This window comes from Triplophysa rosa, linkage group LG20, assembly GCF_024868665.1.
Source record: "Triplophysa rosa linkage group LG20, Trosa_1v2, whole genome shotgun sequence".
Lineage (NCBI taxonomy): Eukaryota > Metazoa > Chordata > Actinopteri > Cypriniformes > Nemacheilidae > Triplophysa > Triplophysa rosa.
This window is the reverse complement of record NC_079909.1, coordinates 7,256,722-7,270,597: the sequence shown is the minus strand read 5'-3', so window position 1 is coordinate 7,270,597 and position 13,876 is coordinate 7,256,722. Positions and strand designations below refer to the sequence as shown.

At 41.3% G+C, this 13,876-nt stretch overlaps 1 protein-coding gene across 1 annotated transcript; it reads left to right on the top strand.

The window, feature by feature from the left end:
* The first annotated feature begins 761 nt into the window (after positions 1-761).
* Positions 762-13,721, top strand: si:ch73-60h1.1 (calcium/calmodulin-dependent protein kinase type IV). The gene is given in 11 exon segments (XM_057362546.1): positions 762-1,567; positions 2,989-3,067; positions 3,152-3,214; positions 3,313-3,395; positions 4,829-4,901; positions 10,148-10,238; positions 10,374-10,448; positions 10,658-10,733; positions 11,267-11,393; positions 11,562-11,714; positions 11,863-13,721. Coding segments are annotated over 11 exon segments (1,410 nt in total). The 5' UTR covers positions 762-1,460; the 3' UTR covers positions 12,346-13,721.
* Positions 13,722-13,876: the final 155 nt, after the last annotated feature.

Here is a 13,876-nt window from a genome sequence, read left to right as displayed (position 1 = left end):
GCACTATAATTCTTAGTTTTCATGGAATAACAACAAAATAATACTATAATACAGCAATAATAATAATGTTTTCGAAAAACATCTCAATTGTATGTCTTTATATTAAAGGCTGAAATAAACATATTAATGTGATATTCGACTCATGCAACAATTTAAATTATTTACTCTGTATATTCACGAACATTGACACAGCATGCTCAAAATGTGTGTTAGTGAGATTTCACGACCAACAGAACATCGCATCACGTGCCATCATCTGTCTCTGAAAACAACAGTGTCTCGTGACACGCCTTCTGTCGCGTGCATGCTGCACTTTCTATGGCTGCTATGGATTTGGTTTATTTTAATCTTGTGAGCGATCACATCTGTGCATCTTACTTGTAGCACACCCCAAGTGCTGTAGATATATATATATATATACAATCATTTAAGCGTCCTTTACATTAACTCAGTCATGCGGGATCCGATTGCAATCAAATAATTATAGCGCCCGCATTTGCTATGAGTACAATCCCTCTTGTTCGTTTTTATCAGCAGAAAATAAAGACAAGCGGAGCTGTCCGGGGTGCTGAAATGAACCTCCGTTCACAGCTTTACTGTTGACTGCGAGCTAATCGATGAAAACGAAGATATGGCATTTCATATGCGACGTGTAAAATGACACAAACCGTTACACGTGCGCATTCGCTATTTGAACTGAATATTCCGGTTTCAAAATTTCAGCCCACAGTGAAAGCCGCGGATTGGAAGAAAGGCTGCTGGGCGTGAGTATGTGTGGTTTAGTGTGACAGACCCCCCTCCCTTTCACCACCCCTTACTAGCACAAACAGCAGTGAGATTTACATTTGAAACGACATTTACTTCATCTTCATCCTGCCAATGCAGAAATCCTCCGGTATTTAAGAAGCATAACTTACAAAGGCGCTGATCTTTTGTTTTTATTTTTCTTCATTTAGACGAGGAGCTGAGAAGCAACCCGTCGGTTGTGATATCCAGATCGCTGGTTGTATTCGCAGGATTATGATGTTTTCGTGAATGTTACATGTCATGGGAGGTTTAAGCTTGGGATATTTTCCGAACCACCCTGCGAGGCCATTGGGAAACTGAAGATCCATTTCGTTGTTTTGATCAAGATTTGTTTGAACAGATCGAGTACATCGTATCTCATATACGATATATTTTTCGATAAATGTTAGATCAATTAAGAAAGGCTGATATTTGGAGATCAGCTTCAACCCGCAGTGATGCTTCAGAGTCTGGACTGACTTTTAATATGACGGACATGGAAACCTGGACATCTTAAACCACAGAGGATCACCTGCAATACATTCATAAACATCCGTATCCAGCTCAAGCTGACAACCAGATGTAACAGTGTAACTCGTCTTTTACGGGCTTCCCTGATTTAAGGGGTTAGTTGCATTCATTATAACAGCAGAACAGCGTGCAGAGGGTCCATCATGCCCACCTCTCAGTCCGGCGCGTGCTCGGTGGAATACTGGGTCGATGGCTCGCGCCGAGATGCGACAGTGGAGGATTTCTACAACATGGGCCTAGAATTAGGCAGGTGAGTACGGTCTCACTTTGTTGGTTTTGTTGTTAAGGTGTGAATGCATGAGTAGGGTGTGGTAAAAATACAATATATAAAAATAATATGCAGAATTATGATAAAGTGTTCACTTTATGCAATGCACGTTATAGATTTACAGTACTGCTCACTAAAATCATTATAGGCTGTTTCATTATGTATCTAAAGCATAACATGGATGCAACGTGTTACCTTAGTAACTAAACACATTTTAAGCCTGAATAGAAATGTTTGTGGTGCCAATGTTTAAAGCAGAAATGTTTATGATTTTATGTTGCATTAAGCTTGTTTTGAAGTACTAATGATTGTTTGTTGTCTATAATTGTTACAGTTAAGGATGGGTGATTTCTAAATTAATTGAGCTCAAATGTAATCTCCTGTAGTGCACTAATTATACTGCATCTAATTGAGGGCGCTTAGGAGGCACCCGATGTTTGTAAATGTCACCAAGTGCTTCAAAATGTCATTATTACCTCCCAGGATATAGGATACAAAATGTTGTCACCTGACTTCAGCCTGTCATCATGGCTGTGTAGTCTAGTATAGAATTCAACGTCGAGGGGAGCTTGACAGAATTCAAAGAAACCAACTCTGACAAAACCAGTTACATGTGTGTGTGCTTTGATGTCAGTCTGTGATGGCGAAGAGTGTATTTGTCGGACTCAGATCTGTGTAAGTGTTAAAGTTGGATAACAAGGCGGCAGATGGTGATGGTCGGATGATGGTCTTCATCTGAGTGCTCATCTCATCTGAGTCATTCACAGAACAGATCTCAAGATGTGAGGATTGCGTATCACATCACTACTAGAGACAGTACATCGTCAAGCATCCATAAAAACATGCTTGTTTACAAGGAATGTGTTTATTACATTTGCACCCGGTGTGTTTTTGCTGCTTAGTTAATTGTCAAAAAAAAAAACAGATTAACAAGTGAATGTGTGTATGTATGGATTTTAAGTCTTGTCCAGTGCATTTAGAGAAACCAGTTAATGATCCAGTCTCCGGTTGGACTAGCCATTCAATCAGGCCTCGGTTTATCTTCGTATGTCATCAAGAAATGTGTATTTCTTTTTCTAGAAGGTCTGTGTCATAATGAAGACTGATTGCTCAAGGTTTTCTTGTTTAGACTGAGTTGCCATAGAAATGCACGGCCACAGGAGTGATGTCGGAGGAGATTGAGTACATACAGGTTGAGAATCAGAGAACTCTGTCATGAGGTGAACAATGGAGGTCACTGTCATGAAACGCCAGCCAATTCTTTGATCAGACTTGTTTTTTAATTAATTTTGATGTGTAATGGCTTGTTATGGATGCATGTTCTGCGCTACTGTATGTGTTTCAGTATTTGCTATTATTAAAAGTGAATGTTTGTATTTAATAAGCATTTTTTTATCTATCAGGGGTGCCACGTCTGTTGTATTTCGCTGCGAAGAGAAGCAAACAGAGAAACCTTAAGCTGTCAAAGTCCTGAAGAAAACGGTAAATGACTTTGTCCCTGTATTTGCTCATATCATTTCCTGTAACCCAATGATTATAATTTAATCTTCCATGTTGTCAACTCAGATCGACAAGAAAATAGTGAGGACAGAGATCGGAGTCCTGCTTCGTCTTTCTCATCCAAATATCGTAAAATTAATACCATTCACACTGTTATGAAACATGTCATGGTAATATTGTTTTTGTTGGCTGCTCTGATGTAATGTCCTTCCTCTTGTCTGTTTAAGATTCGATTGAAGGAAATTTTAGAGACTGAGACAGAGATCTTCCTCATTCTAGAGCTGGTCACTGGTGGAGAACTCTTTGACAGGTATGATGTGTGTCGTGAATGAGGGTATGGGTAATTCAGATATTGCATGTGAATCAATATTTGATTCATTTTCAACTCAAGTAATGGTCTCATTTGATTTAGATCATTTTCTGACCTTCAGATATTGATTCCATCTGGATGAAAAATTACAGATTAGCACATTTTAATATCTCACTCATTTCTTTTAGAGAGAAATGAAATTACTGTGAAAGCTAATGGTGACGTCATTTTTATTCTGATTTATTCTGAATTTATTCTTAGATTCGGGCCTAAATCTACTATCAAAATTCGATCTCCAACATTTCTCATCATATTTTCCTAAAACATTATCTGAACAATGCAGGCCACATTTATACTTTAGCTGTATATCAACAACCATCTCATTTATTAATGTTTACACATCCAAGACAAATGTATTACCTCAATAAATAACAATTCTGAACTGATAAACCCTTTTGAGCAATGGAAAAGTGACTAAACTCAGCTGAGCAACAAAAAACGACTTTAAAGGGGTCATATGACACGGCTAAAACTAATATTATCGTTTGTTTTAGATGTAATGCAATGTGTATACACGATTTAAGGTTCAAAAACGTTGTATTTTCCACATACCGTGCATGTTTGTATCTCCTCTTTGCCCCGCCTCTCTGAAACGTGCAGATTTTTTACAAAACTCATCGCTCTGAAAAGCGAGGTGTGCTATGATTGGCCAGTTAACCAGTGCGTAGTGATTGGTCGAATACTGCAAGCGTGTGACGGAAATGTAACGCCTCTTCCCATATTTGGAACATCAGGTTCTAAAGCAATTGTACTGACAGGTACACCCACCTTACTTGCGTATACATTTGGGCGGTCTTAGTCAAATCATACCACAAACTGATGTAGATAAGTGGGGGTGTGGTTACACGAGGCGTTTCAGGCAGGTCTGGGTGAGCATTCGCTTTTAGATAGAATGCATCTTTTGTTCAGACACTTTCATTTTTGCAATTTTACTTGTCTAATACATGCATTGGCAGCTTGTAACACACCAAAGACACAGAAAAACACGTATTCGCACCATATGACCCCTTTAATGAGGGTTATTACGTGTGTCACCTCTGATCTTAATGTGGATACAAGCACAGGAATCTCATTCTTTCCTCTTCATCGATGTCTTACTGCTCAAGTCTCAGAGATAAATGAGCTCTGTTCCTCTGCCCGGCACTGAGACTTAATTAAATAAAACAAGTTCCCGATAATTGGTTTAAGTGGGTTTGGTGCAGAGCAGAAGCAGGATGTGTTTGCCTACACACTGCTAAACAGAGCACTGAGCGCTGCCAGATCTACGCACACTCACGCCTAAACATCAGCTCTTCCTCTTTAAAAACATACAGTGCACATGTACGTGTGATGTTTAAATGTGTGATTTTGTCATGAGGATTGTGTTGTTTCAGGATTGTGGAGAGAGGTTACTACAGCGAGAGAGATGCTGCTCATGTCATCAAACAGATCCTGGAAGCTGTGGCGGTAAGACCAAGTGAATCATGGGATGTACTGTATATTGTCTGCACTTTTAAGCTGTAGTGAAGCTGTGTATTTATGTTTTGAAGTCCATTCAAACTAAATTATTGCATGACTTAAAAGTATGGTAACAGTCCAGTATGGAATTTTGGCACTATAAGTGACCCCCCGAAACTGAAATAATGTATTTTTTACATTTATTGGTTGATAAGGAGATCCAACCCTTCACCCCAAATATGCACCATCGGTTGAGCCAATGTGGCTGTCGGGCTGGTCAGGTTTTTGTCCATGTCACAGATCTACGGTGTGGTTTGTCAGGTTGATGTGTCACCCAAGTGGCCTACTGTGTGCTTGGAGAACGTTTTTTTATACAAAGCCTTCATTATGAATGCAATTCTGTGACCAAATAACAGGATATGATGATACGTGCCATAGGGCAGAGCAGTTGTTTTAAGGCGTCCTCAACCAGGGGATTATTGTGTGCATGTTGGCGTGGCCGAACACATGTCCAGCGCTGGGCTGACAGTGGATGCGTTTGGAGATGTGGGTCAGCCTTGTCGTCACTCAAAAGCGAATGGTAGAGTAAGCGGATGTGTGCGGAGAAGAAAAAAAATAATCTCCTCAGAAAAACAACATTGCAATTTTTTCTGTGAGTTTTAATCTGCCTGAGCAGGAGGAATGTGGTCTTGTGTTATGTAACAGCTCTGCAACCGTGTACCTTTCTGACAATGAAGCAACAATGCGGAGGCTACATGAGCTGATTTATCTAAAGATTGCTGCTTTGCATGTGCACATCAGATCCATTTAATCCATGTTTTCTGTGTTTTCATCTCTAGTGCATTAGGTTTAGTATGTGTGTGTGCATTTTTTGGAAACATTTTGAAAAAAGCTTGTCTTGGTTTCTGAACAAACGAAGCATGTCCATATTTCTTGGCAATGGCATGAATGACACCTCAAATACGTATCTTAAATTTAAATTAGGAAAGGTGTGTCATTAGTTATTGGACAACTGATTGGGCAACAAATTCTTATAGTTTTATATTGACAAAGGGCTTCTAACATTTCTTGCTGAATTTCATGGTGCTCTCTTTTGAATTAGGCCAATAAGCATCCAACTAGAAACTGCCAAGACACCCTAGCAACCATCGAGCCATAAACGGCAGCCACCCAGAGCACCTTAGCAACCACATAACAATGCTTTAAAACCACTCAGACAACTGCATAGAAACCATTCACAACATTGTAGTAACGTTTCAGTGAGTTTTGCTCAAAAAATCATGTTCGATTTTAATAATTTGGCCCAGTATTTTATGTTGCATTGTTTCTGTAGAATCATAAAAAAATAAATGATATTATGGTATCATAACTTAAAACGAACATTAAAAACATACTAAGAACAAGAATTCTTCAAAAGCATTTAGGATTAAACAACAACAGAATGAAGTCCTGAAGCTCTTCTTTATTCAGATGGAGTGTTGTCTCACCTCCAGGCCCCACTCCAGTCATGTGCTAAAACACGAAAGTGACTCCTGCCGCCTTCAATTATCACCCGTCATCTGCCAAACACTTCCTGTACTTCATCAGATTGATAACAAACCTCCGGGTTCACGTTTGAAAGGAAACCATTGTCTCCCCGCCAGCCGTGATGCACTTTTATATTTTTGGAATTGCGTTGAGAGAACAACATCTGTCTTGCGTCTGCGAACACAAAATTAATTAACACGGCCGCATGAATCATTGCCGCACTTATCAGACTGCTGCTCGTAGGCGCCTGTGCTCTGATAATGGAGAACGACCCCGTGATCTCGGAGTGCTAGAAAAACCTCTTCAGGGAAGACGACAGGTCTGAAAGGTTCAGGCTCCACCACCGATCCTCAGATCCTAGAGACAGTCTGCAATTTGCAGCCTTGAAAACTCATCCTGGAGCCTAGAGATGGGCTGAAGCGAGGAGACGCTGAACGCTGCGTCTGTTTCGGGCTTGATGCCGGTTGTTTTATTGGATGTATACAGAGAACAGACTGTCTCGGTGCACTCATACCCTCCATCATGACTGATTTAGTCATGCACAGTTACGCATAAACAGAGCGGAATAATAAGTATTAGCTCACAAATGAAAACACTAATGAATTAAATCAACATAACAAATCACTTATTTGAGTAGCTGCGCTGTACTGGGAATGGGGTTCTGTTTAGTTTCTAAGCTTTGCAATTGTCTTTTTTCCAGACTTGAAATTGCTTCACCTCTACATGGCTCTTGTTGGACATCTGCCCAGTTATAATGTTTTATTTTTAACATCATTTGATGAATCACTAAAGCCATGATCAATAGAGCATTTCCTTTGTAATGCAATCGGATTAAACTACAGTAGCAAATTAAATGCACCAGATTCAGATTTCTGTAAATAAAGCACATTATAAATCTGATTCAAAGAAAGTGTCATGGTTCTGCCCCACCTTGTCTTGCTTCTCTTGGCCTAGTGGCAGAACCATGATAGAACCTCTTGTTTTATGTGGAGAGAGTCAGTTTTGGCATTCCATATACTCCCTCTCTCCGGTGTGGCGTCTCTGTTCCGGCCCTTTCGTCTCCTTGTTATTGTTTGTTAATTAGTTCATGTCCTGCACCTGTCCCCTCTTGATTTATCCCCTTTATAATGCCCTTGTGTCTTCTGTCTCGTGCTGGTTCATTGTTCTGTTGCGTTGTGTTTGTGTCATGTGGGTGAGTTACTGTTCTGTAGTTAGTTTAGTTTATTGTGGTTATGTCAAGTGTTGTTATTATTTCTAGTCTAGTTAGTTCCTGTCCTTGTTGCTATGTTTTGTTATGTTCCCCCACGTGGGTCTTTGTTTTGTATTTTTTAGTTATAATTAAAGTCTGTCTTGTTAACCTCTTACCCGCTGTCTGCACTTGGGTCCTCTGTCCTTGTCCTCACCACCCACGTTCATGACAGAATGAACCAGCCACACTGGACCCAGCAGACAGAGGGATCTCGCGGGAGGGGTCTGATGCCGCCGGACTCCCTTAGGGTGAGGCCCTGGGACTCCTTCCAGAGTCGGGACCGCCGGACTCCCTTCCGGGGTCGAGACTGCCGGAACCCGTCCAGGATCGAGACCGTCGGGCTCCCTTCCAGGGTTGAGGTCGCGGTTCCCCTCCAGGGTGAGCCGCCGGTGTCCTGTTCCCGCGAGATCCCTGCCGGCTCCCAGCTGGTCCCAGGCCTGTGAAGTCGACTTGTCTTGTGTGTTTGTCCTTGTTTGCTGCCCAGCTGCCAGAGAGCGCTGCCCAGCGTCGGAGACTGCTGCCCGTGCCAGAGAGCCTGCCCAGCCACCGACTTCCCCCCTGTCTGTCGACATCCAGGCCTGCCCAGCCGGTGATAGCGTGTCTCCCAGCCATGGCCATCCAGCCGGCGCCATGTTCTGTCCAGCCGGCCATCCAGCCGGCGCCATGTCCTGTCCAGCCGGCCATCCAGCCGGCGCCATGTCCTGTCCAGCCGGCCTTCCAGCCGGCGCCATGTCCTGTCCAGCCGGCCTTCCAGCCGGCGCCATGTACAGTCAGCCGGCCTTCCAGCCGGCACCATGTGTTGTCCAGCCGGCCTTCGTGCCGGCACCATGTCTTTGTTTGGACTTTTTTTTCTATGTATCACGTTTTTGGTCATGTTTTGTATAGTTATGTTTTTTTCACAGTCTGTGTAGTCTTGTTTGTTCCTTGAGGAGCATCAGGATGCTGCTCCTTAAGGAGGGGCTTCTGTCATGGTTCTGCCCCACCTTGTCTTGCTTTTCTTGGCTAGTGGCAGAACCATGATAGAACCTCTTGTTTTATGTGGAGAGAGTCAGTTTTGGCATTCCATATACTCCCTCTCTCCGGTGTGGCGTCTCTGTTCCGCCCTTTCGTCTCCTCGTTATTGTTTGTTAATTAGTTCATGTCCTGCACCTGTCCCCTCTTGATTTATCCCCTTTATAATGCCCTTGTGTCTTCTGTCTCGTGCTGGTTCATTGTTCTGTTGCGTTGTGTTTGTGTCATGTGGGTGAGTTACTGTTCTGTAGTTAGTTTAGTTTATTGTGGTTATGTCAAGTGTTGTTATTATTTCTAGTCTAGTTAGTTCCTGTCCTTGTTGCTATGTTTTGTTATGTTCCCCCACGTGGGTCTTTGTTTTGTATTTTTTAGTTATAATTAAAGTCTGTCTTGTTAACCTCTTACCCGCTGTCTGCACTTGGGTCCTCTGTCCTTGTCCTCACCACCCACGTTCATGACAGAAAGGAGCTGTGTTTGCATGGCAATGACTCAATTTAAATACTTAGTAGAGTGGTGGTTAAACCAGGTGGTTGACTCCGAGACCCAAACCAACCCCCCCCCCCCCCCATCATCATCATGATAGACTGTATAAAGTATGACAAGACGTGGTTGAAGTTGAGGTGCCTGGTTTGCTGAAACCACTTGTCACTCAAGTGGCGACGCTCCTGATTTGCAGAATTTTAAGGCTTAATATAAGGGTAAAATTAGCTATTTTTTGTACCAGGCTGTGAACATGTTTTTTTCTGCTGTAAAGTTGGGCATTTTAACATGGGGCTCAATGAGATTCTGCTCTCTTTTGGAGCTAGTCTCTAGCGGCCAGTGGATGAATTGCAGTTTAAGTCACTTCTGTGTTGGCTTCACGAGAGAGATCGGAAAGTTGCCGCTGGATCATGGTATAGAACGATGCATTGTCTGTTTGTTTTAAAATGACCAAACATTAAGAAATATCTTGATTTTAGCTTATTTTAAAGGTCCAGTTCGTGAAATTTAGCGGCATCTAGTGGCGAGGTTGTGAATTGCAACCAGCGGCTCACTCCACCTCTCCCTCTCCTTTTCAAAGCACTGTGGTGGCTGACACAGGACTAATATGTCGTCACGTTTTCGCTTCTTTGCCAAAGAAAATAGTGTACGAAACATGCTCTAGAGCAGTTTGTCCATTTAGGGCTACTGTAGAAACAACATGGTGAATTTCATGTAATGGAAGGTCTTTCAACACCTCTGAAGATTTTATATTATATTGCATTTCTGTCAGTAGATCCTGCTTAATATCACACATTGCACCTTTAATGCTTGTAATATTAAATCTCAATAAAGTCATCTTGAGAAACATTGGTTTAGAGAATAAAATGCAGAATGAATGTGATATTGATATGAGTGAGTGTTTAATAAATCCTGATATCTTATGACGAGTCTGCACATGCACATTCAGTGTTGTGGGTCTGATACGTCTGTTCTGTCTCTTTCGTAGTACTTGCATGAGAATGGAGTTGTTCACAGAGACCTCAAACCAGAAAATCTCCTCTACGCTGACCTTTCAATAGACGCGCCTCTCAAAATAGGTAACAAACAGTAGACATTTAATCCGTTATGTTTGTGCTGCATGACAAATGAACGCTGAACAGTGAAATGAACATGTCAGGGGAGACGGCTAAAGCTCCTCCAGTAATTAATGGAATTTATTGATTCGCTCACAGCTGACTTTGGCCTGTCCAAGATAATCGATGAGCAAGTGACCATGAAGACTGTGTGTGGGACCCCCGGCTACTGCGGTGAGGCTGATTTAAAGAGAGGACAATAGTTGCATTTTATCAAGCTTCCTGCTGCTTATGCTTTTTTTATGATTCAGAACCTTCAGAATTTAAAATCAATTTAAAGCGAACGCCATTCAGTAAGGCAGCTGATTTTCCAATGAATAACTAATCAAGTGTCCTCAGTCTGTGTATTTGCATTCATTTGATTGCATATTGTATCCTCTCAGCCCCTGAGATCCTCAGAGGAAACGCTTATGGTCCAGAGGTCGACATGTGGTCGGTGGGAGTCATCCTTTACATTCTGTGAGTAATACATTTGCATTGATGTTTATTCACTTAGCAGACACTTTTTATTATATGTGCACAAATGCACACACAGCTGACTTATAATAAGCAAACCATTTTAGCAATGACGCAGTTCAGGATTTCCAAAGAATAGCAAGAGCAATGCAAAACGAGAGATGCCCTCCAGAATGTATTAATATCTGAGAATGTGAAATAAAGATTATGTGCAAAATACACAATATTAACCTTTTGAGGAACAAATATGTCAATTAAAGTCCGTTGTATTGTTATTTTGCTGCATTGAGGGCATATATGCCTTAAGTATATGATATAAAAATTATATGTGTGTGTGTGTGTGTATACACTGAATATGTAAATGAATGCATATAATGATATCCTCTTATGTTCCGCATGTAATCATTTCCTCCTCGTTTGTTGTTTGTGTAATTGCGTTATAGTTTTTCTGGTTAAGTGTTTCCTCTCTGGGTCAATGTCCAAGTTATTAATTGCATTTTCTCATTTATCTTCCTCCGCTCTGTCTCCACTCTCAGGCTTTGCGGGTTTGAACCATTTTTCGATCCGAGGGGTGACCAGTACATGTACAGTCGCATTCTGAACTGCGACTACGAGTTTGTCTCCCCCTGGTGGGATGAAGTCTCCCTCAATGCCAAGGATTTGGTGGGTTCCTTTTGCCATCCATCTGTTTAGATGGCGTGATGGGTTCTGCTTATTGTCCTGTTTGTAACGCTGATGATGTTAATGGACCACAGATTATTTTCAAATGAGAAAACAGTATCTCCACCTCCTCGGATACAGTTGCTATTGTTTCTTTTATGTTGTGTGTAGGTTAGTAAGCTCATAGTGCTGGACCCTCATAAACGTCTTACGGTGAAACAGGCTCTGGAGCACCCATGGGTGCTTGGAAAGGCAGCACGTTTCTCCCACATGGACACGACACAGAGGAAACTACAAGAATTCAATGCTCGGCGCAAATTGAAGGTTTGTCACGATGCCTATTTGCAACTTTCTTTTGTACACAGAAATTGAAATCTGCTAGAATCTTACATTCAATTTTGTGCCTTTAATTAGAAATTCATAGGCAATTTACTGAACTGGCCCATTGTAATACGAAGTCACTCTGTTTTAGGCTGCTATGAAAGCTGTGGTCGCCACTAGCCGTATGCACGAGGGCTCACGGCGGCGGACCGACAGTTGTGAGATGCCCAACTCGGACAAGACCTCTCGCCAAGGCAGCATACAAAAGGAAAATACACTGGATTCTCTAAAGGAGCCCATTCCTATCAAAGAAGGCTCTGAGCAGGTCAAAGACGGTACCGTGAACGTGCCGTCCTCTCCAGGTCCTCCCCTCCACCCTCCACATAAATCCAAACCCTCTGCCCTGCCTGGAACCATGCCCGTCCGTCCGCCTCTGATAGCAGAGGGGCACCGGCAGACCTCCGTCATCCTGAAAGCTCCTGTGGTACGACCCAGAGTTCCAAAAAAGAGCTGCTCTGTGGATCCTGGTGGCAAATGTGAGCCTTTGAGCACCACTCCACCCAGTCCCAAGAACCTCAGTAATGGTTTCTCCATGGGTGTAGAGGCGGGCGGCACTGCAGCTGAATGTCAGTAAGACTAGAACATCTAAAGATGTTTGTCTTTATGGAAGAAAGAAAGCCACAGTTTGGGTCTGTGCCGTTGTCATTTAAGCGGACAAAGAAGATGATGCTTTAAAAATTCACGGAGAATTAATTCTACTCTTCCATTTTCGCTGTGGGATATTTTGATACTGGACCAGCACATAATGAGCTGTCTTTCTAAATGCTCTTTACCTGGATGCACGTGGCTTTCAATTCAAGCTTTTTTCCTCTTTGCACAAGCATTGTGAATAAGATTGTCTCTCATCTGAACTGAAATTCATCTGGCTCTTTATTCTTTTGCTGTCATATACAAAATGATCATACAATCATATTCTGTCTATAAAGGTAGTGAGGATCCTGTATCCGTGATGTTGTGATAGTATTTATTTGTTTTAGAAAGGATTGCTACAAAACCTAAAATTTGTATCGTATACACTATTCATATATAGATATACTGTAGATCTAATGTATCTTTATTCTGATTTACCCAAAAGAGTAAAAAAGCTCAGACCAATGGAAGGACCCAACATCATAAAGCAGGATTATTTTTATCCCCAACTCATCTTTGGCAGTTAACAGTCCATAAAATCGAATGGATGTCATTCAGGGTTACCACACTAATGTCAATTTCAATTGTTCTGGTCTTCGCATAACAAAGAGTAGAAAAACAAATTCATCACCGGGCAACTTATTTAAAAAAAAATCACACCTAAACTTCCACTTTACTAAAAAATCGGTTCGAGGTGGACTTTACAAACGTTTGTTTTAGCCACACTGTCTACCTCTTCTACTGTACAGGGGCTTCCAACATATAAAGTAGAAAATATGTGGAAATAGACATTTAGGATACAAGGCATGAAAGAAATATTTTTCAATGTAGAATGTCGAAGGGCTGTTTTTCGTGAACTTTATGTAGACTGAATTTAAAGGCTGAAGTTCGTCCCCCTCCATGAACATATAATAGCAACAGATCTTACGATATATAGGCTAATAGTTGATTCCGTTATCCTACTTTGGTTTAATCTTGCCCAACAAGAATGCTTTGTACATACTGCTTACATAAACAGTAGCCTAAGTAAAAATCAGTGGAACATTATGATTACGTTTCAGTAAAAGTTTGCAGTCAACAAAAATCAAATTCTGTGTTAAGTTGCAGTTGTTAATTCTGTTTGTTTGAGCAAGACTTTCCATGCTTCCAAGATGAATAAATTGTGCTATCAGATCTTTTCTATTGATTTAGTTGAGTTTGTACTGTATACTGGAGAGAACATTTACAGTGTAATAGTACACATAATGACCAATGTGTAGCAGTACAGAGGATGCATTACATAAATATCTGTCTGTAGTCTTCTACTGAATAAAGATTCCCAAATTATTTTTGCACATTTTTATTTAACACATATCAGTCAACCGCTAATACTGTTCAGTATCAACCGTTCACCTTTATGTAAATTACCCATAAAAAAGTTATTACAGTGATATTTGTAGCAAAACTATGGTAGTGCAAATGGAAATCAATCCGCT